The sequence below is a fragment of the Mirounga leonina genome, unplaced genomic scaffold, assembly GCF_011800145.1.
Source record: "Mirounga leonina isolate KUSES-001 unplaced genomic scaffold, KU_Mleo_1.0 Mir_125, whole genome shotgun sequence".
NCBI classification, from domain to species: Eukaryota; Metazoa; Chordata; class Mammalia; order Carnivora; family Phocidae; genus Mirounga; species Mirounga leonina.
Genome location: NW_023270305.1, coordinates 23924491 through 23947156, shown reverse-complemented (window position 1 = coordinate 23947156; position 22666 = coordinate 23924491). Strand labels below are relative to the sequence as shown.

General features: G+C 38.8%; 3 protein-coding genes across 6 annotated transcripts in view; 1 reads left to right on the top strand and 2 right to left on the bottom strand.

The window, feature by feature from the left end:
* The window catches only part of ARHGEF33 (Rho guanine nucleotide exchange factor 33), a 77969-nt gene extending 72854 nt beyond the window's left edge, over positions 1-5115 (bottom strand). Inside the window, exon 1 of the mRNA XM_035000965.1 lies at positions 5043-5115. The gene's annotated coding sequence lies outside the window, so the exon portion shown is untranslated. The remainder of the gene's footprint in view (positions 1-5042) is intronic.
* Positions 2165-9420, bottom strand: MORN2 (MORN repeat containing 2). Its single transcript, XM_035000966.1, has 5 exons — positions 9318-9420; positions 6741-6791; positions 5043-5149; positions 4081-4217; positions 2165-2393 (listed from the first exon to the last, which is right to left on the bottom strand). Exons 4-5 carry the CDS (start codon positions 4215-4217, stop codon positions 2291-2293), a joined length of 240 nt encoding a protein of 79 aa, XP_034856857.1. The 5' UTR covers positions 5043-5149; positions 6741-6791; positions 9318-9420; the 3' UTR covers positions 2165-2290.
* An 88-nt stretch (positions 9421-9508) lies between these two features.
* Positions 9509-22666, top strand: part of DHX57 (DExH-box helicase 57) — a 56656-nt gene continuing 43498 nt past the window's right edge. The window contains exons 1-2 of one of the 4 annotated variants that reach the window (XM_035000962.1): positions 9509-9545; positions 16910-17118. In XM_035000962.1, coding sequence (XP_034856853.1) covers positions 16916-17118 — 203 coding nt within the window. In that variant the 5' untranslated portion in view covers positions 9509-9545; positions 16910-16915. Of the gene's footprint in view, positions 9546-9758; positions 10004-16687; positions 17119-19921; positions 20345-22666 lie in introns of those variants that run through there. The other 3 variants (XM_035000961.1, XM_035000959.1, XM_035000963.1) reach the window with 3 other exon arrangements.

Here is a 22666-nt window from a genome sequence, read left to right as displayed (position 1 = left end):
GCTAAAGATTTTTAAAGGATTTTAAAATTTTAAAGATTTTAAAGATTTTGACCTAAGCCATTGTTACCTTAGATATTTTAAAGAAAAATATTGGGAAAAATTTAGGTTTTCAGTAAAACAGATATTTTTCTATATTTTCCAGAAGTTTTAAAACTGCATTATATGTCCTGGTCCCTGAAAACATCCTCTCAATTTATCTTAATTTGTATAAATTCTAGTACAATAATATTTAATTCTAAAACATACCAATTAGTGCTAACCAACAAATCCAAAAGTGTCTAATTTTAAAAATGTATTTTTGAACAGTTAAAAATAGGGTATTTTGAAATTAAATACATAATCTATGATTATGGGAAGCTAACAAAAATACCATTTTTGGTTCTACTTTAAAAGACATTTCAACCCAGATTTATAGTAGTACAACAGAAATTTTTAAAAATTTAGCAAGTACAGTACACTTGCTAATTTGAGAAGTACAAATTTCCACAAGACTTTGAATGAAGAAATATGATATTAAAGTTACTGTTTGTAGCACTTTTTGGTCATTTTTGGAAAAATAGTTCCAGCAAACACTCAGGTCTTCATTGTAATTTTTAATATGTAGCTGTCATGTACTCTTCTGGTAATTTTTTTTTTTAGATTTTATTTATTTATTTGAGAGAGAGAATGAGAGAGAGAGAGCACGAGAGGGGGAGGGTCAGAGGAAGAGGCAGACTCCCCACTGAGCGGGGAGCCCGATGCAGGACTCGATCCCGGGACTCCAGGATCATGACCTGAGCTGAAGACAGTTGCCCAACCAACTGAGCCACCCAGGCACCCACTCTTCTGGTAATTTTTAAACTGTATTATCTAGAAGGTAAAAAAGCTTCCTTGGCATAGAATAGGTGAGGACACATAGATCTACTTTTAAAAAAAAAGAAATATAATTCACATACCACACATAAAAATTGCCCTTTTATTGTGAATAATTCAATGGTTTCTAGTATTCACGAGGTTGTGCGACCATCACCACTAATTCTAGAATATTTCCATCACCCCAAAAAGAAATCCCATGCCTCCCAGTTCCTCATCTACTCCCTAGCTCTATGGATTTGCCTATTCTGGACATTTCACGTACCATATGTGGCCTTTTGTGACCAGCTTCCTTCACTTAGTATAATGTTTTCAAGGTTCATTCATGTTGTAGCATGTGTCAGTATTTTACTCCTTTTTATGGCTGAAAATATTCCTTTATATGGATATACCACATTTTGTTTATTCATTCATCAGTTGATGGACATTTGGGTTGTTTCCAATATTGAGCTGTTATGAATAATTCCCATACAGGTCGATTTATTTGGGGGACATAGTTAGGAATTGCTGGGTCATACGGTAACTGTATGTCTAACTTTTTGAAAAACTGTTCCATAGCGGCTGTACCATTTTATATTCCCACCAGAAATGTTGGCAGTTTCCAATTTCTCCCTGTCATTGCCAATCTTTGTTATTGTCTGTCTTTTTTAATATAGCCATCTGAGTGATTGTGAAGTGCTATCTTACTGTGGGTTTAATTTGCATTTTCCTAAAGAGTAATGATTTCATTTGCTTATTAGACATTTGTATATCTTCTTTGAAGACATGTCTATTCAAATCCTTTGTCTATTTTTTAATTGGGTTGTATTTTTATTTATATGTATTTACATATGAGTTCTTTATATACTCTGGAATGTAAATCTGTATCAGATATATGATTGGTAAATATTTTCTCCCATTCTGTGGATTCTTTTCATTTCCTTGATAGTTCCCTTTAACACACAGATATACTTTTTAAAGATGATAAAACTCAGGCACAGGATTGGAAATTGACTCTGCCAAGATTTAGATAGTTCTGCTGTGTTTATTAAAATGAATCACATAATTTAATTTTTTAAAAAGATTTATTTGAGAGAGAGAGAGAAAGTGCATGCATGAGAGCAAGGAGGGAGGCAAAGGGAGAGGGAGAGAGAATCTTAAGCAGGCTCCACACACAGAGCGGAGCCTGATGCTAGGCTCGATCTGATGACCCTGAGGTCATGACCTAAGCCAAAATCAAGAGTTGGACACTCAACCGACTGAGCCACCCAGGCACCCCACATAATTTATTTTAAACTAATTATAAGATGATGAATATAAAGTTCAAAAAGACGTTGAGAGATGGTTTTATTGGCTAAATTATGATATAGAGGTAGTATATGAAAGTATTTCAGATGACTAAGTTTTCCTTATGCCTAAAAGTTTCAGTTACCACATTAAAACTTTAATGCAGAATATACTACATGTGGAGCTTTAGTCTCAGGCCTGGAGCAGCAGTGAAATGAAAGTTACCACACCATTCTAGTCCTTGGGTATCAGTATATTGTCCTTCACCTTCCACCCTGCAATAGTGAAAAATAAATTTGTTCATTAACCAAGACCAAGAATTTAGAGTCCAGGTATAAGATTGTCTAGCATATTATACTCTATGCCTGAAGAATTATATCTTTCCACTTTCAAACTTTGATTTAAAATTCAGCATCCTAAAAATAAAATAAAATAAAATGAAATAAAATAAAATAAAGTAAAATGAAATTCAGCATCCTGCTTTCATATCCTACCAAAACCATTACTATTCCAAACAAACATTGTTATTATACAAATTCTGGTATCCAAGACTTTAGGATCACATACACTCAGTTTACACAAAACCAAAACAGTTAAAAAATGAAAAGTTCATATTAGTTCATTCATTTATTCAACAAATATTTATTGACCATCAACTATGTGTGAGGTGCTATGCTTTATGTGGGGTTTTCTTAGACTCTTGGGAGTAGTGAAAATGTACTTCACATAAACAAACAGACTTATGCCAGGGGTTAAATTTTTTCCCTTCATTAACATCAGTGGAAAAAGTTTGCGTTATCAGCACAGACTTGGGAGTCAAAAAAGGTGAACACTTTTCTGCCCTCCTCAAAATGTATTTATATCAACCACTTCATAACAATTAGGTTGTACCTTCAATTCTGGAAATAAAGGGATATTTGTAAATGAACACGAACCTCTGGATTATAGGGCATGGTATTCAGTGTGAAGATTAAGCTTTTTTGTAAAAGTGTGCTTTTATTTCATTTTACTTTTATTTTTCCTTCAAGCATAAGCCCAGAAAGGACAACGGTGAGTACATTTCTACAATTCGAAAACTAACTAATTTTGCTTACACTTTAAAAATTAGCTTAGTAAAAATACATACATATATCAGGTCAAAATCCAATAAACAAATTTGAAATTATCCCCCAAGGCTGCTTTTTTAAAAAATTTATCAGGATAGGGGTGCCTGGGTGGCTCAGTTGGTTAAGCATCCAACTCTTGATTTCGGCTCAGGTCATGGCCTCAAGGATGTAAGATTGAGCCTGGCATCGGGCTCCATGCTGGGTGTGGAATCTGCTTAAGATTCTCCCTCTTCCTCTCCCTCTGCCCCTCCCTCCCTCTCTAAAATTAAGAAAAAACAAAGCTTATCAGGATATACTTCTTATATCCTGATATATATAATTTTTGGCCTAAATTTTCTCAATAATTGTGACAAGCTTTCCATTTCCAAGCTGATGACAAAAAGGTCTATAGCAATAGGAGAGATAAGAGGAAATAAATGAAAAGTCTAATAGGTTATCAACAAGAATATTTTCTTTTGGAGGCTCATGATGGTCTTAACCTCTGTTTATAACATTTCCCCCCCAAAATAACCCAACAATTTTTTTTTTTTTTTAAACAGGGAGGAAGAGAGGTGGTGGGAGGAGCAGAGGGAGAGAAAGAATCTTAAGCAGACTCCACGCCCAGCTCAGAGCTCAATGCAGGGCTGGAACTCACAACCCTGAGATCATGACCTGAGCTGAAATCAAGAATCTGACGCTTAACCAACTGAGCCACCCAGGTGCCCCTAATCCAACAATTCTTAATAAATATACTATAAATATATTTTAATGAACTGTATTACAAAAGAATATTTAGCATTAACTAAATATAATATTTAAGCAAAAATGCCTGAAAAGAACCTTTTAGAACTACAATGACTTCTTATTTTAAGCCTACCTATTTTCATTGAAGTTTCCAGTATACTTTGCCCCATTTGGGAATGTATAAGTCCCCAATCCATGAAACATATTGTCCTTAAAGTGTCCTTCATACACTGCTCCCGAAAAATGCTCAAGCCTTCCAAAACCATTCATCTGTTTGTAACAAAGGAAATGACCTCAGTAACTAACATTCAGTTTCTGTATATATATGTCTATCATCCATTTAGTTATTATTTAATCTATCATTGTATCACCCTTTATTTCCACAAAAATAAGACAACATTTACCATTGATCATTGTCCTTCAAATGCATCTCTCTCTGAAGCCCACCAAGTCAAATGTTCCTAATCTGGGGCATTTGAACATCTAGGGGGTCCATGATGATGATAATAGGATCCTTAAGACATCTTGAATATATCAAAAGTCTTAAAGGACAACCAATTTAGTTAGCCCAGGAAACAGTGCAAAGAAGTTGTTAGAAACAAAAATTTGTATTCAAGCACACCTGAGTCCACATCTGGTTTCATCACTCATTGGGCAAGAAACCTGAGCCTGATTTCCCTCATTTGTAAAACAGGAGCATTAATGGTACCTACCTCATGAGGTACTGTGAGGATTAGATGAGTAAATTATGTAATGCATTTAGCTTTACTCAGTGAATAGGAGATGAGAAAGATGGTAATAAAGATGACAGGGGGCCTGGCTGGCTTGGTCAGAGGAGCATGTGATTCTTGATCTCGGGAAGGGCGGGTGGTGAGTTTGAGCCCCATGTTGGGTGTAATGATTACTTAAACAAATAAAACTTAAAAAAAAAAAAAAAGATGACAAACCCTGTATGACTTTAATATCACTCCTATGTTCATATCAGTTATTTTTATTATATAGTCTACTCACTGTGTTTTTCATTAATGGTGAAATGCCAGGAATCATTTAAGCAATAGGCTTACTTATCCACTGTCAATATTACAACAACAATACCTTGTCATCTTTCCAGCTTCCTGTGTAGACAATCCCATTAGGAGTGGTATGAATACCTATTCCATTTCTCTCAAAGATTCCAGAAGATGTTCTTGTACAGTCACCATCTAAACAAGAGAGAAATATATTGTAATCCATTATGAATGGGAACCTTGTTAGACTAGGTAATAAAGTATTTATGTTCAGGACTAATCATAACTGTACCCCTATGGGTCTCTTTGGCTCCCTAGCATTGAAGCCAATGAGGCCAGAGATAAAGGAGCTCCATGCACTTAGAAGTCTTGTTTTGGTTTTTAAGTTTGTTTGTTTATTTGTTTATTTGTTTATTTATTTATTTATTTATTTATTTATTTATTTAAGTAACCTCTACATCCATCATGGGGCTCGAACTCATGACCCTGAGATCAAGCATTGTATGCTCTTCTAACTGAACCAGACAAGCGCCCCTTAGAAGGTCAGGTAGCCATTAAAACACACTGGCCAGGAAGACTGACAGATCCCATACATAGGTTTCCAAGGCATACTGTCTAGACTTAACGTTAGAGTTTAAATTTAAAATCTGTCGGGATGCCTGGGTGGCTCAGTCGTTAAGCGTCTGCCTTTGGCTCTCAGGTCATGATCCCAGGTCCTGGGATCAAGCCCCACATCAGGCTCCCTGCTCCTTGGGAAGCCTGCTTCTCCCTCTCCCACTCCCCCTGCTTGTGTTCCCTCTCTTGCTGTGTCTCTCTCTGTCAAATAAATAAAATCTTTAAAAAAAAAATTTTAAATCTGTCCATCTATTAGTATTTCTATGTCATTTTATTTAATGGAGTTAATATCCCAATAGTTGTTTTACAAAATTTACAGTCTCGTTTTTTTACTCTTTTTTTTTTTTTAAGATTTTATTTATTTATTTGACAGACAGAGACACAGTGAGAGAGGGAACACAAGCAGGGGGAGTGGGAGAGGGAGAAGCAGGCTTCCCAAGGAGCAGGGAGCCCGATGCGGGGCTCGATCCCAGGACCCTGGGACCATGACTTGAGCCGAAGGCAGATGCTTAACGACTGAGCCACCCAGGCGCCCCTCATTTTTTTTACTCTTAAGGTTTTTAATTTTTTTCTTTTTTCTTTTTTTAATTTTTTTTAAATTTTACAATGGCATTTTATTTTTTTAATTTAATTTTATTATGTTATGTTAGTCACCATACAATACATCATTAGTTTTTGATGTAGTGATCCACGATCCATTGTTTTCGTATAACACCCAGTGCTCCATGCAGTACGTGCCCTCCTTAATACCCATCACCGGGCTAACCAATCCCCCCTCCCCTCTAAAACCCTCAGTTTGTTTCTCAGAGTCCATAGTCTCTCATGGTTCATCCCTCCCTCCGATTTCCCCTCCTTCATTTTTCCCTTCCTTCTCCTAATGTCCCTCTATGCTATTCCTTATGTTCCACAAATAAGTGAAACCATATGATAATTGACTTTCTCTGCTTGACATATTTCACTTAGCATAATCTCCTCCAGTCCCATCCATGTTGATGTAAAAGTTGGGTATTCATCCTTTCTGAATGCTGAGTAATATTCCATTGTATATATGGACCACATCTTCTTTATCCATTCATCTGTTGAAGGGCATCTCGGCTCTTTCCACCTCAACCACCCCTTAAGCTATTTAATTTTGGTCTAGATAGAAAAAGTAATTGAAATGTATGCTTACCATACTTGTCTCCATTTGGAAATATAAAGTTTATCTTATACACTTCAGCAGCTGTTATAAAAGATTTAAGAAAAGTCACATAAACTTAAATATTTTTATGTGCTTTAAGAGCTACCCAAACTGACTCACTTCATATGATCACAAGCATGATTACTTGGCATTTCCGTTGTCTAGTGTAGGGTCCTGGGGAAATGAATAACTTTGTCTAGATGATCTATTTTTATTTATTTATTATAATAGCTTTATAAATACATAATTCACATACCACAAAACTTACCCTTTGAAAGTATACAATCCAATGTGTTTTTTTAGCATATTAAGAGGTATGCAACTATCACCACAATCTAATTTTATAATGTTAGCAGTTAGTCTTCATTCCCCTAATTTCCATTCCCACCTCTTCTCTACGCCCAGCTCCAACCTCACCCCAGGCCCAGCCCTAGCCCCTAGCAATCACTAATCTACTTTCTGTCTCTATAGATTTGCCTATTCTGGCCATTTCCTATAAATGGAGTCACACAGTATGTGGTCCTTTATGACTGGCTTCTTTTACTTAGCATAATGTTCTTAAGGTTCACCATATTGTAGCATGTAGCAGTACTTCATCCCTTTTTATCACCAAGTAATAGTCCACTGTACAGAAATAACAGTTTGTTTATCCATTCATCAATTGGTGGACAGCTGGGTTGTTTCCAGTTTGGGCTGTTATGAAGAATGTTGCTATGTACATTCATGTATAGGTTTTTGTGTGGATATATGTTTTTATTTCTCTTGGGTAGCCTATATGACCTATTGATGCCCTCACAGAGGTAAAGTGAAGTGAGGAACTGGCAGAAGGAGGGAATAGAAAATAAAGATAGTAAATGATAGTGGGGAGAGGTAGGGGTGAGGTTGTCTAAACAGAATGAGATTGGAATGGAGACCAGGTCAAAAGAAAGGACTGAGGGGAATCTATGCCTCAAAGCCCTGGGACATTTAGTGGACCAAATCATTAGAAATTATTTTTTTCAGGGGCGTCTGGGTGGCTCAGTCAATTAAGTGTCTGCCTTCGGCTCAGGTCATGGTCCCAGGGTCCTGGAATCAAGCCCCACATCAGGCTCCCTGCTCCGCGGGAAGCCTGCTTCTCCCTCTCCCACTCCCCCTGCTTGTGTTCCCTCTCTCGCTATGTCTCTCTCTGTCAAATAAATAGATAAAATCTTTAAAAAAATTATATTTTTCTAATACCAAAGAAAACATATATAGAGAAGATAAGTAAATTCTAACTTCTGGGACTAAAGAGTCTACCAGAATGTTACTCCAAGTGTGGCTCGTGCCTCAGAATTACTTGGGATGCCTTCAAGTTCCTAAACTACTGACAGAATCTCTATGGGTGGGGCAAGAGAACTGACATTTTTACTTAAAAATTAAGTGCCAATCGAGAAGGACCAGAGGCTCATCCCCTTTGAGGAAACATAACACAATAGGTAGAAGACATTAAAATTCTGTAACATCCTCAGAAGGAAAGGGAGAGTATAGTATCCTTGAGACAGAAATAGGTGGTTATGAAAAAGAACCAATTCGCAATCTAGGAAATGAATAACATAATTGGGGTAATGACTGAATAGCATAATGAATACAACTGAAAAGTAAATTGGTGAACTGTAATACAAAGTTGCAAATTTTTCCCAGAAAAAGGCACAAAGAAAAAGACAAGTATCACTTGAGCAAATCCTTTCTTATCTCCCCTCACCCCCAGACTCGTCTAGGAGTCTCCACAGCACCCCGGGCCGATCCCTACTGCAGTACTTAGAACCCTGTTACAATAATGTGTTTGTTCTGGAATCCCCAATCACAATACCCAGCTCATCTAGGTCAAGGATCAGGGATTAGTCAAATCTTTTTTTCTCACTCTAGTGTCCAGCATAGTAGTACTTAGTGGTAGGTAGGAACTGAATGTCTAGTGAATAAATGGCACTTGGGAAGCAATCTTTAAATGCTTTTTTTTTTTTTTTAAGATTTTATTTATTTATTTGACAGAGAGAGACACAACAAGAGAGGGAACACAAGCAGGGGGAGTGGGAGAGGGAGAAGCAGGCTCCCCGCAGAGCAGGGAGCCCGATGTGGGACTCGATCCCAGGACCCTGGGATCAGGACCTGAGCCGAAGGCAGACGCTTAACGACTGAGCCACCCAGGCGCCCCAGTCTTTAAATGCTTATTAAGCAGGGTACCTAAGTTGATCATACAGAAAAACCAAACGGTTTTCAACCATTGGAAACTTTGTAATGTTAGAGCGAGAGGGAATGTAAGAGATGGAGACCATCTGGCACCATAGAGGAAAAATCTGGAGAGGATGGCATTTGCCTAAGATGTCACAACAGCGAGTCTACGGCCGAAACAGAGCTGGAATCCAGGTGTTCTGATTCCCAGGACGGGGCGGGGGGGGGGTGTCTCCGTGTCCCCACGCCATCCCCAGTGTAGACGATCAGGAAGTAAGTCACAGCCACACAGGAGCTACCAGTGTCCACGCTCTGGCTTAATGCGAGTTCTACTTAGAGGTGCACTTCCCGGCTCGGGGCATTGGGAGGAGGGGCACTCACTCGACAGAGGTGTGTTGCAGATATTTTCTTGACTCTGCGGTTCCTCCTGGGCCGCCAGCTCTATGGCGTTGAGGGAAAGAAGCGCTAACTCCGCGCAGAGCGCGACTCGGTTGCCGGGGCGACGAGGCACCTCTCACCCGGAAGCGAACAGGCGAGGGCCCGAAGCTGAGCCAATCGGAAGGGAGGAGGTTGTGCTGCTGCAGCAGGGCCGCGGCGGCGCCGCTCTAGGTGAGATCGCGGTGGGTGGCGAAGCCCTGGCGGGACCCCTCAGCCTGGGCCCTCCCTCCTGACAGCCGCCCCGGGAGGCCGCGCTTCGAACCCGCCACGGCCTCCCCTTCCGCGGACAAGGGATGTGTGCCTGTGTGCGTGGTCTGCGCGCCGCCCTGGTTGTCGGTGTGCGGACCCTGCTACCGCCTCCCCCTCCGGGGATGGTCAGAGTCTGAGGGGCATCCGGCCGGGTGGGATCCGGGCAGGCTGGCTGGGGCCTGGGAGTCGGGACCAGCAGGATCCCGGTTGTCCGCACCCAGGCTGGAGGCGAGGGAGCTGAATTCACCTTGGAGAGGGGTAAAGGATTACATTGGAGAGGCTCGGGTTTCCTTTCCTGTCTCTTGTCACCGTCTCGAACTGAGTGTATGCTGGAAGAAAGGTACCAGGTGTAGGTATCTGCGTGGAGCTGGATATATGGGGTCAGTCAGAGGTTTGCCTGGGAAGGGAGTGGTGTGTGATCAGTTTTCAGTGGCCTGTTTGGTGATTCTGTTCCTGGGGGTCTGTTCTGCGTGTGAAACAAAGGATCCTCTTTGAGCCAAACTTAGGTCCCTGTGTCCACGGTGAAGAAAAATAGTTGGAATCTTCCCAGGCTAAATGGAATAGAATGCTGAAATTTAATACATGTAGATTATACAACCTAATTCCCATTCCCTTGAAAACATCTGGGCTGGATTGTATTGGATACAGCCAGCAAGCCTTCCTTCAACATTTTGAGAGCAGATCTCAGATCAGGTTGTAAAGGTGAGATTTTCTGGGTTGGTGTGAGACAAATTGTTGATCATTATTTAGGCAAGCTTAGCTGGGGCGCAGTCTGGTTGGCTAGCCACTCTAAAAATCAAAGCACATTATCTTCTTGCTTTTTTCCTAATGTATTTTACTTACACAAACTTCCCTGGACTGGGTGTTTTTTGAGCTGAAGCTCTGATCTTTCTGTCTGATTGGTATATCTTTTCCCTTTGTCTGAATTCTAGAAGTAATAGATAATTATTGATGCACAACTTTACAGAATTCAGTTGTCTGATTGTTTTGGTCTTCTGTTAAGCTTTAAATGACCCTACATTTTTGTGAGTATGTGTGTAAGTACCACTGTTTTTACAGAAGAATCTGAGATAGTTGGGCTTCTCACGATATTCTTATCTAAGAGATCTGGAGTCAGGAAACTTGCAATGAAGGGATTTGAAATTTGGATTTGAAAAGTATATTAATCATTTCTTATTTTCCATATTTTATTATATTTTGACACATTGGGGGCCTACCTGGCCAGGAAGAAACTGCCCTTCCTAGAGATAGCTAATTCACCTTGACCTGTGAACATACCTTTCATATGCAGACCAACCCCCAACCACCTACCTCCTTCATCTAATTTTTGCACCAAGCCAATTCCTCCCTCCCCCTAAATCAACCCAGGGCCAGGTCACAGGCAACTAGGCACAGCCCCTATGCCCCAAAGCCTGCTGGAATTATTTTAACTGGCCAATCCTAAACTGTTTACTCGGCCCTGCCTTTCCTGCGGAAACACTAAGAAAGGCTGTGGCTTCTGCCTTCCCCTGGCTCCTTTGTGCCTCCTGACTGACTCTGGTACCTCCTCCTGGGACCTGGCCCGGCGTGGCATGATGTACCTCTCTCCTTTCTGGCCAAACGGTGAATAACAGTAAACTTTTCTTTCGGTGGCATTGACCTCTCCTTGTTGTCACTTTTATAAATTAAGACCCAGGCACAAATCAAAGGGGGTCTTGTTTATCATTAAACTTTGAATTGAAGATGTAAGGTACGTATGTGGTTGAGGAGGGAGAGATACAGTAGAAAGAATTTTGGCTTTGGTGTCAAACAGATTGTTTGAAACCCTGGCTCCAGACTTTGCTTCTATACATTCGGTGGCATTAGACAAGTCATATAATTTATCTGTGCTCTAGTCTCCTCTATAAAATGTAGAAAATAATCTTTACTGTACTAGATTTTTAGACGGTTAAATGAAATAATCTTACCTTTCCCCTTAATGCAGACTTGTATATTCAACTACTTTCAGTATGTCTCCACGTGAGTATCTTGTTGGCATCTCAAATGTAACAGATCCAGTCTGAACTTGTGACACCCTTCCCCCGGTTTTTTCCTCCCCAATATTCCAGTTCTGAGCACATGACACCACTATTTACCCAGTTAACCTAGGCCAAAAAATCTTACAATAATTGTAGACATTTCTTTCTGATACTTTTCATCTAATTCATCTACATTTAAAATACATTCAGAATCTGTGACCACTTTTCAACTCTGCTGCTCCCACCCTAGTCCCGCCCACTGTATTTTCTCTGTATTTGTTCTGCCTGAACAACTGCAGTAATTTCCTAGTTGGCCTCCTGGCTTCTCCTCACCCCCCTGCAGTCTCTTTATTCTTCACGAAGCAGCTAGCATAATTGTTTTAAAACATGAGTCAGTCCTAGCCATCTTTTGCATCAGCTCTTTAGTGACTTCCTATCATATTTAGAATTTTTAAAAAAATTTTCCAAAAAAAATTTTTTTCCAAATCACTCTTAGCTAAACAGATTAAATTCTAGCTTTTTAAAAATCTAAAGCTACATAAAACCCAAAGCAATCTATTTTTCTATCTGAGATCAAAACAAGTTTCTTTTTTCCTATCTAAACATAATTCTTGGCATTGAGGTAAATCTGAATTCACATGATATACTCTGTCAAACTTTTCCAAAATACTTTAAGCCCTGCTTTGGAGAGAAATTCTCATGTTACACATACATATTTACATATTTTTTTTCAAAGACTAATGACACATTTATGAGGTTAATAGGCATGTGATGGGACTATGATACTACTAATAATATGAAAACAAAAAGCAGTTCATTTATACAAAGTGTTCCTGTATGATGCAGTATGAAATGGGATCACAGAATCTATGTACAAACATGAATCACCAAAAGAAACTAAGCTCACTTTAAGAAAATTCATTCTGTTGTTTGGAGTGGAGGTGGCCAAGTTGTGATGTATAACAAAAATATTGTGTATAAAATCTTCAAAGTCAAGCATTAGCCTAAAGTGGCAATAACTGCAACTTAAACACTAAACCCAACCAGATCTTTACTGTGGCAATGCAATGTTAGCTTTGTGGCCTGCAGGATTTACTGAGGTAACAGCCTCTTCTCTCTTGCCTCTCCTCCCAGTGCTCCCCCCGTCTCCAGCTTTTTCTTGGCCTTCTCTGCTCTCTGACCTCATCCCCTCTCCTCAGTACGGACCCATCAGACTTCTTACTGTTTGTCCAGCTCAGTGCATTGAAGATGTTCTGGACCTGGCACCTTCCCCTCAGAATATTCTTTTCACAAATATTTCATGGCTCATTCTCTCAGTTTGTTCAGGTGTCTGCTCAAACATGATCTCAGAGAGGCCTTACTTGACCACTCTCTTTAAAATAACAGTCTTAGGATTTTTCTTTTTCTGTATAGCATTTAACTGATATTATCTATTTATTTGTTTATTTGTGTCTTACCCTTTGGAAGGTAAGCTTCATGAGGAATTTTGTCTTCTTTGCTGTTATATCAATTGTTGGTTCATGTATTTTGGTGCTCTGTTATTAGGTGCATATATATTTATCATTGTTATATCTTCCTGCTAGATCGACCCCTTTATCATTATGAAATGTCCTTCTTTATTTCTAGTAACATTTTTTTTTTTTTTTGCTTTAAAGTCTATTTTGTCTGATACTGGCACAGTCACTCCAGCTTTCTTGTGGTTGCCGTTTGCATAATTTATCTTTTACCATCTGTTTACTTTTCATTTATTTGTTTCTTTGAATTTAAAGTGATAAGTAGCATATAGCTATATATAGATATATATAGATATAGCATATAGCTATAGCATATATCATTTTTTTAATTGAGGTATAATTGACATATAACATTATATTAGTTTCAGGTATATAACATAATGATTTATCATTTGTATATATTGTGAAATGAGCACCACAGTAAGTCTAGTAGTTAGCATCTACCACCATACATAGTTACAAATTTTTTTTTTCTTGTGATGAGGACTTTTAATATTTACTCTCTTAGCAACTTTCAAGCATGCAATGGAGTATTTATTATAGTCACCATGCTGTACATTATATCTCCATAACTTATTTATTTTATAACTGGAAGTTTGTACCTTTTGACCCCCTCTACCCATTTTACCCACCCTCTACCTACCACCTCTGGCGACCACCAGTCTGTTCTTTTTATCTGTGAGCTTGGTTGTTTTTGTTTTTAAATTCCACACATGCATGAGATTGTATGTATTTGTGTTTCTCTGACTAATTTCACTTAGCAAAATGCCCTTAGTGTCCGTCCTTGTTGTTGTAGATAACAATAGTTCATTCTCCTTTATGGCTGAATAGTATTCCATTGTTTATATCCATATGTATATCTTTTTGAATTAGTGTTTTCATTTTCTTTGGATAAACACCCAGAAGTGGAATTATTGAATTGTATGGTAGTTCTGTTTTGAATTTTTTGAAGAACCTCCATACTGTTTTCCATAGTGGCTATGCCAATTTACATTCCTACCAACAGTGCACAAGAGTTCCTTTTTCTCCACGTCCTTGCCAACACTCATTATTTCTTGTCTTTTTGATAATAGCCATTCTCACAGGTGTGAGGTGATATTTCATTGTGGTTTTGGTTTGTATTTCCCTGATAATTAGTGATGTTGAGCATCTTTTCCTGTACCTGTTGGCCATCTGTATGTTCTCTTTGGAAAAATGTCTATTCAGATCCTCTGCCAGTTTTTAAATTGAATTGTTTGCGGTTTTTTGCTGTTGAGTTGTATGAGCTCTTTATATATTTTAGATATTAATCTCTTATCAGATACATGATTTGCAAATATTTTCTCCCATTCAATAGGTTGCCTTTTCATTTTGTTGATGTTTTCCTTTGCTTGCAGAAACTTTTTAGTTTACCCACTTTTTTATTTTTGCTTTTGTTGCCTTTGATTTTGGAGTCAGGTTCAAAAAATCCTCACCAACACTGATGTCAAAGAGTTTACTGCCTATGTTTTCTTCTAGGAGTTGTATGGCTTCAAGTCTTACATTCAAGTCTATAATCCATTTAGAGTTCATTTTTGTGTGTGGTGTAAGATAATAATCTAATTTCATTCTTTTGCATGTGGCTGTCCAGTTTTCCCAACACGATTTACTGAAGAGACTTCTTTCCTCACTGTATATTCTTGGCTCCTTTTGTTGTGAATTAATTGACCATATATATGTGGGTTTGTTTCTGGGGTCTCTATTCTGTTCCATTCATCTGTGTGTCTGTTTTTATGCCAATACTATACTGTTTTATTACCACAGCTTTGTAATATAGTTTGAAGTCAGGGATTGTTATGCCTCCAGCTTTGTTCTTCTTTCTCAAGGTTGCTTTGGTTATTCAGGGTCTTTTGGCTCCATGCAAATTTTAGGATTATTTGTTCTGTTTCTGTGAAAAATGCCATTGGAATTTTGGTAAAGGTTACATTGAATTTGGAGATTACTTTGGGTAGTATGGACTTTCTAATAATATCAATTCTTCCAATCCATGAGCACAGACTATCTTTCCATTTATATGTGTCTTCTTCCGTTTCTTTCATCAATGTCTTATAGTTTTCAGTGCACAGTTCTTTCACCTCCTTGGTTAAATTTATTCCTAGGTATTTTATTCTTTTAATGTAGCTTATTACTTCTTGAGTTACAACTATTTTCTCTTATTATAGGAATATATTAAGTCTAAGAAACTATCTTAAATCTAGCTTTGGGGATGCCTGGGTGGCTCAGTCAGTTAAGCATCTGCCTTCTGCTCGGGTCATGATCCAGAGTCATGCATCGGGCTCTTTGTTCAGCGGGGATCCTGCTTCTCCCTCTGCGTCTGCCCCTCCCTCTGTTTGTGCTCTCTCTGTCTCTGACAAATAAATAAAATCTTAAAAATAAATAAATAAATAAAAATAAATATCTAGCTTTGGCTATATTTTATAATTTTAATGTATAATTTTCATTTTTACTTTCTTTTTGGTCTATAAATTCTGTTTTGCTTTATATATTTAGGTGTTCTGATGTTGGGTGCATAAATTTTACAATTGTTAGATCCTCTTGATGAATTAATCCCCTTATCGTTATATAATGACCATCTTTGTCCGTTGTTAGTTTTTGCCTTAAAGTCTATTTTGCCAAATAAAAGTATAGTTGCCCCAGCTTTCTTTTGGTTTCCATTTGCATGGAATAGCTTTTTCCATCCCTTCACTTTCATTCGATGTCCTTAAAGCCAAAAAGCACTTCTGTTGTAGGCAGCATATAGTTGGGTCTTATTTTTTTATCTATTCAGCCATTTTGTGTCTTTTGATTGGAGAAGTTAATCTATTTACATTTAAAGTAATTATTAATAGGTAAGGGCTTAATACTGACATTTTGTTAATTGTTTCTTAGGTGTTTTATAGATCTTTTGCTCCTTTCTTCCTCTCTTGCTGTCTTTGTGATTTGATGATTTTCTGTCGTGGTATGCTTTGATTCCTTTCTCTTTTGTATATGTACTGTCGATTTTTGCTTTGTAGTTTCCATGAGGCTTACATAAAACATCATATAGTTATAACATTCTATTTTAAGCTGGTTAACAACTCAACTTCATTTGCACACAAAAGCTCTATACTTTCACTCTACCCAGGCAAAATCTCTGAGCCAGGTCTGTGTCTCTGAAAGTGTATATGTAAATTAAAATTTTGTTTATCAAATCACATATTAAATACATGGAAAACATTTCTTTTTCAACTAGTTTTTTAAACCCTATACCAAATCTAACCAAATCAGGATGTAGGACTCGGGCTTAAGCATGTGTGTTTTGAAACTTCTCCGTGTATTTCTGATGCTCATCCCTGGTTAAGAAATCTGTCAGAGGGGCACCTGGGTGGCTCAATAGTTAAGCGTCTGCCTTCGGCTCAGGTCATGATCCCGGGGTCCTGGGATCGAGCCCCGCATTGGGCTCCTTGCTCCGTGGGAAGCCTGCTTCTCTCTCTCCTACTCCCCCTGCTTGTGTTCCCTCTCTCGCTGTGTCTCTCTCTGTCAAATAAATAAATAAAATCTTTAAAAAACAAAAAAAAGAAAGAAATCTGTGTCAGAGAGACTCACTAAATATTAATCCTCAGAGGGATGTGCTTGTAAAACTTTTGTCAAAACAATTTATCTCTGCTTCCCCTAGACTGACCCTTTTAAAACATGTGCCCGTCCTTATTTCTTTGTAATGGGCTATCTCCATAACTGTGACAAAGGATTGTCGTACTTGTCTGGTTTTATGATGTCTGTATTAGTTTTTCTCTTGCAGGTGAAAATGAGTTCCTCGGTAAGAAGAAAAGGCAAGCCGGGCAAAGGAGGTGGAAAAGGGTCTTCTAGAGGAGGAAGGGAAGGCAGGAGTCACGCGAGCAGATCTCACGGGGGCGGTGGTGGTGGTGCCGGCAACAGGAAAGCCTCGAGCAGAATGTGGGATGATGGCAATGACTTTTGCATCTTCAGCGAATCGAGGCGCTCATCCAGGTCATTATGCTTTTGTAATGTGTAAATGCAGAAAAGGTATCAATTCCTAATCTGTGGGACAGCAGAGAGCTAAGAGGAAGAGGGGGGAAATGCCGAGTAATTCCAGTCAAGTGAATCGTTCCTCTTATTTTAAAACCTTGCAGTCTCCCACTTTGTAACCTTTTCTAGAGGCATGTTGGCAAATAACGGCTTTTTTTTTGCAAGGTCGGAATCTGAAGTTAACTTCAACTTACATGACACTGTGAATTGAATATAATACTGTTGCTGTAACTCCTGTTACCAGGAAAGTAAATCTTGGAAATGGCGAAAGTGATGAAAATTATTTTAAGAGTTTCTTACACATTGTAGTTTGAAAGTCCCAAAATGCTACTTGACTGTACTTGCTGTCTGTTTAGTTGATGGATTAATTATCTCTTTTCCAGACATCTCAGCCAAATCTTCACTGGTGCTTCCTGTGATGACCCGTGACAGAGTCATAGCCAGGCTTCATTCGTACTCAACTTTTAAATAATGAGTAGATTCTGATAACTCTAATGAATATTTAGTGAAAGTAAAGATTTTACTGCTGCATGTTGTGCAGTATAGATAGAGAATTCTCGTCTCTCAAGTGGCACTGCAAGCTGTCTACTGGAATTTTTAGAGATGGAAAGATTTCTTTAAAGCTACACATACACACACACTCACTCTCTCTCTTTTGTGGGAATAACTCCCAACTAAATATTAGTTAGAAAGGAATATAGGTGAATGCTGGAGTTTAACTGCATCAAACATGCTTTTAACTTAAATGAATACATCTGTATGCACTCAGGAAAAGAAAAAGAAAAACAGATAGCATTTAAGTGGTTTAAACTTGCCACTAAATGAACTGAGCCCCACAGTGGGCAAGAAACGGAAGAAGAATTACAATTCCCTCGGTCAGTCTTAGTTTCCAAGTGCTTTTTGTCGTTGAAGCCACTTGATGTACTGAGTATGTGATTTTAGGGCTTAAATATATATTTTTTATACATAGTCCCTAACATAACCAAATACTTGATCTGATATTCAGCCAGAGAATCTACAATTTCTTTTGTTCTAGAAGAAAAATAGTCATTTCAGACATATTGAGAGCTAATATGTCAATCTCAAACTTGACACCTTTTTTAAAAGGAATCTAGGAATCTTCCAGGGTAATTTTAAGCTCTATTTTCACTTTACCTGCTGACTTAAGAACCTAACTTCTGAGTTAGATGCAGTCCCTTCTTTTTGAAAACGTAGACATTATAACTGGAGGTTCTTACCGTCTTTGGCATTCATTCATACAGCAAGTATGTCCTGAGCACCTACTAGGCACCAGGTATTTTTTAGGGACTAGAATTACAACAATGAATAAAATATTGTTCTTGTCTTCATAGAAGCAAGTTTGAGGTATAAAGACCTTAAACAATATCTAATATGTCAGGTAGAAAGTGCCCTGGAAAAAAATAAAAGAGGTAGAAAATGCCAAAGTAAACTGCTGTTATTTTTAAATAGTTGCTATTTATGTAGAGTGATCAGAGAAGGCTTCTAATAGCATGTCCTTTAAGCAGGGACAAGAAGGAAATGAAGGAGAGAGCTTTGAAGCTACCTGAGGGAAGAACATTCAAGGCAGAAGAAACACCACGTACAAAGCCCCTCAGCCAGGAGTGTGCTTAGAAGGTTTAAGAAGTGGCAGGGAAGCATGTGGCTGGAGTGGATGGGTAAGAAGGAGAGTAACAGGCAGTTAGATCCAAGAGGCTAACACTGTGTAGGACTTGATTGGCCTTTATAAGGATTTTGGCTTTTGCTTTGAGAAAGATAGGAAGCCATTGCCGGCTTTGAGGCAAAGGTGTGTGACGTCATTCCCTCCGGCCAGAGGTGCTACTATTCAACATACGCCTTTATGTGAATTAGAAAACGGTGTCCCTTTAGGCAGTTATAGCCCCAGAGTATATGTGTGGTCTGCGCAACTATACTCAGTAGCCCTAACTCCGTATTCTGTGTGGAAAATAGACTCCAGGGGAGGCAGAGTTGGAAGCAGGAAGACTAGTTAGGAGATACTCTCCAAGTGGAAGTGTCACAGACAAGGTACTTCTAAGTCTGCAGTTCAAGGAAAAGATCTAAGCTAGAGAAGTTAATGTGAGTCCTCTGAATGACTTCGATTTAAAACTGTGAGATTGGATGAGATAGACTACGTAGAGAAGAGGCTTTGAGCCCTGGGATACTCTAGGCTTTAGAGCTGAGAGAGATTAGGAGAATCTGACAGAGGGGAGAGAGGAGTTGCCAGTGGCGTAGGAGGAAAACTAGGAGAGTTTGGTTTCTGGAATTGGGAAATAAAGGTGCTCTAAAGGGGATTATCCAGTCAGATAGGATGGGATACATAAAGGGGATATTCAGTTGTAAAGGAGTGCTTATAGAGCTCAAGAGAGATGTGCACTGGCCTCTGGATTTGGCAATGCGGATAGCATAGGTAACTTCTTTTTTTTAGGTTGCACATCCATTGCCTCATATAATTACAGTTTATTTATTTTTGGTGTGAACTTTTTTCTTTATTCAAGTCTAATTAATATACAGTCTTATAGTAGTTTCAGTTGTACGGTATAATTACTCAACAATCCTATACATTACTCAGTGCTCATCAAGATCAGTGTACTCTTTCTTAATCTCCATCACCTGTTTCACCCTTTCCCCTGGCACCCACCACCCTTCTGGCAACCACCAGTTTGTTCCGTGTATTTTAAGAGTCTGCTTTTCTGCTTGTCTCTTTTTTTTTCTCTTTGTTCATTTGTTTTTGTTTCTTAAATTTTGTTTCTTAAATTTTACATATATGAGTGAACTTCTAAGAACTGTCTTACCGAATTCGAACATATAAAACATTATAGTAAACTGTGGTCGCTGTGTTGTACACTACATCTCCAGAACACACTCATCTTATTACTAAGTTTGTTCCCTTCGATTTCCTTTACCCATTTGCCCCAGCTCCCCTTCTGCCCTATAGGAATGATCACTTCCCCTAAGTAGGCCTAGAAGATGCAACGTTTTCTTCATTCCCACAAAGATGCTGAATCTAGTTATGACCCTCAGACCACTGGAGAACACATGTGAAGGCCACCAGGAATTTCTTGAACCGATGGGATAGACTGGAAATTTTGATATCACGTTTATTCATTTGAATTCAGGATTATTGGAGACTTCTGTTTTATTGAGGACTGAGATTATGCAGGTTACCACGGTAAGATTAACTAAGAAAATTATCTTATACATGGAAAAGTTTACAATCCAGATGTCCCTCACGTGTTGTTTCCCAAGAGTCAGGTAATTTCAGTTTTTAATTGGTATCTCCCTTTTCTGTGAATCCCAAAGCCAGATCTCACACTGTTTCTGTAGGTGGCATGACAATTCTATGCCTAGAGGAAAATGAGCTGACAGGATCTCTTCTCTATGGCCCCCCCTTTTGGTCTTTTCTCACGTACAGTTTTACTCCAAGGCCTCAGCTGGTGAATGTCTGCACCTTAGCTTCAGTAACAGTAATGTTCAAGACTCTTGATGGGTGGTAGAATGAGGCAGGATTTTCTTAGTGTAGTGTTTGATTTTTCTCCTTATAATTTTGGTTTTAGGCCTCACTGAGTTATATCTATAGCATAGGTAACCTTGACAAGAGCTGTTTGATATAGTTGGTGAGGAGAAGCCCTGATTGCAGTGTGTGTCAGAGAGAAAAGGAAAGAAAGTGGAGACAAAGACAATGATTTAGATAACCGTTTTGAGGAGTTTTACAATAAAGGGCAGAGGAGGGAGGAGAGATAAGGCAATAGCTTGAGGCGGTGTGCACTCGAGGGGAGAATTTGGTTTGGTTTGGTTTTTTAAGATGGTGACATTATATAAGATGTGTGTATGCTGATGGGAATGCTCCAAGGGGAATGAAGAACCGATGATGTAGCGGGAAAGAGAAGTGCTGGGATGATTTCCTTGAGGAGATTGAAGAGATTGGGATACAGTGTACAAATAGAGGGATTGACTTTAGGATCTAGTGTGGTTCTTCCTTAGTAACAGAAAGGAAGGCAAAGTAAAGGGGTATACAGATAAATGGTGGATGAGAAAGGAGTATGTAGAATCCCCCCCCTTTTTTTAGCTAATCACGAGGAAGCAATTAGACAACTCCAAGTTGTGAGAATTTCTACAAGCTGACTGGCCTGAGCTCTTCCAAAAAGACAATGTCAGGAAATAGGAGAGAGAACTGTTCGAAATTAAGGGAGTTTGAAAAAAAGAATAGCTAAATATCATTTTTAATTAGATAATCAAAAAAATCTGGGGCACCTGGGTGGCTTGGTCGGTTAAGTGTCTGCCTTTGGCTGAGGTCATGATCTCAGGGTCCTGGGATCAAGCCCAGCATCAGGCTTCCTGCTCAGCGGGGAGTCTGCTTCTCCCTCTCCCTCTGCTCCTTGCGCCCCCCCCACTTGTACTCTCTCTCTCTCTCAAATAAATAAATAAAATCTTAAGAAAAATCTATAGAGGACATGACTGAAGCAGTTGGGAACTTTGAATATGGATTATATATTAGATGATATTATATCAATATAAAATATGAGTGATAATAGTATTATGGTTATGTAAGAATCTCTCTCTGTTCTTAGAAAAGGCATGCTGAAATATTTAAGAGTGAATATGATCTCTGCATGATGTCTGCAGCATACTTTCAGACGGTTTAGCAATATATACATAAAATGGGGCAATATCATAGGCATATATGTGTGTAGAGAGAGAAGATGAGATGTGCATAAATGTGTCTGCGCATTAATGTATGGCAAATGTTAACAACTGGTGAATCTAGGTAAAAGATGTTTATTTCTATAGGTTTAAATTTTTTCAAAACAAAAAATTAGAGGTCTCTTTGCCTGGCTGGCTCAGTTGGTAGAGCAAACCACTCTTGATCTCGGAGTTATAAGTTTGAGCCCCACGTTAGGTGTAGAGATTACCCTTTTTTTTTTTTTTTTAAGATTGATTGATTGATTGATTGATTGATTGATTTGACAGAGAGAGGCACAGCGAGAGAGGGAACACAGCAGGGGGAGTGGGAGAGGGAGAGGCAGGCCTCCCGCCGAGCAGGGAGCCCTATGCGGGGCTCGATCCCAGGACCCTGGGATCATGACCTCAGCGAAGGCAGACACTTAACAACTGAGCCACCCAGGCGCCCCTAGAGATTACTTTTTAAAACAGTCCTAAAACTGACCCTCTAAAGTGTAGGTTCCATTTGTGTTTGTGTGTGTGTGTGTTCCATTATTGAGGAGCTTCTGGCTTGTTCAGTTGACAGAACACGTGACTCTTGATGTCAGGGTCATGAGTTCAAGCCCCACAGTGGGCCTGGAGCCTACTTTAAAAAAAAAGAAAAAAGCTGTTAGAGGAAATGATAGACTTGGTGCAACATTTCTTTTCAGAAATTGTGACTAAGTGGCTAAAACCACAGTCGATTATATTTTCTCCTTTGCTACCCAGTGTTGCAAGTATACGTGTGTGGTTCTTTTCAAAGTCTCAGTATTGTGGATTGAGATTTTAAACA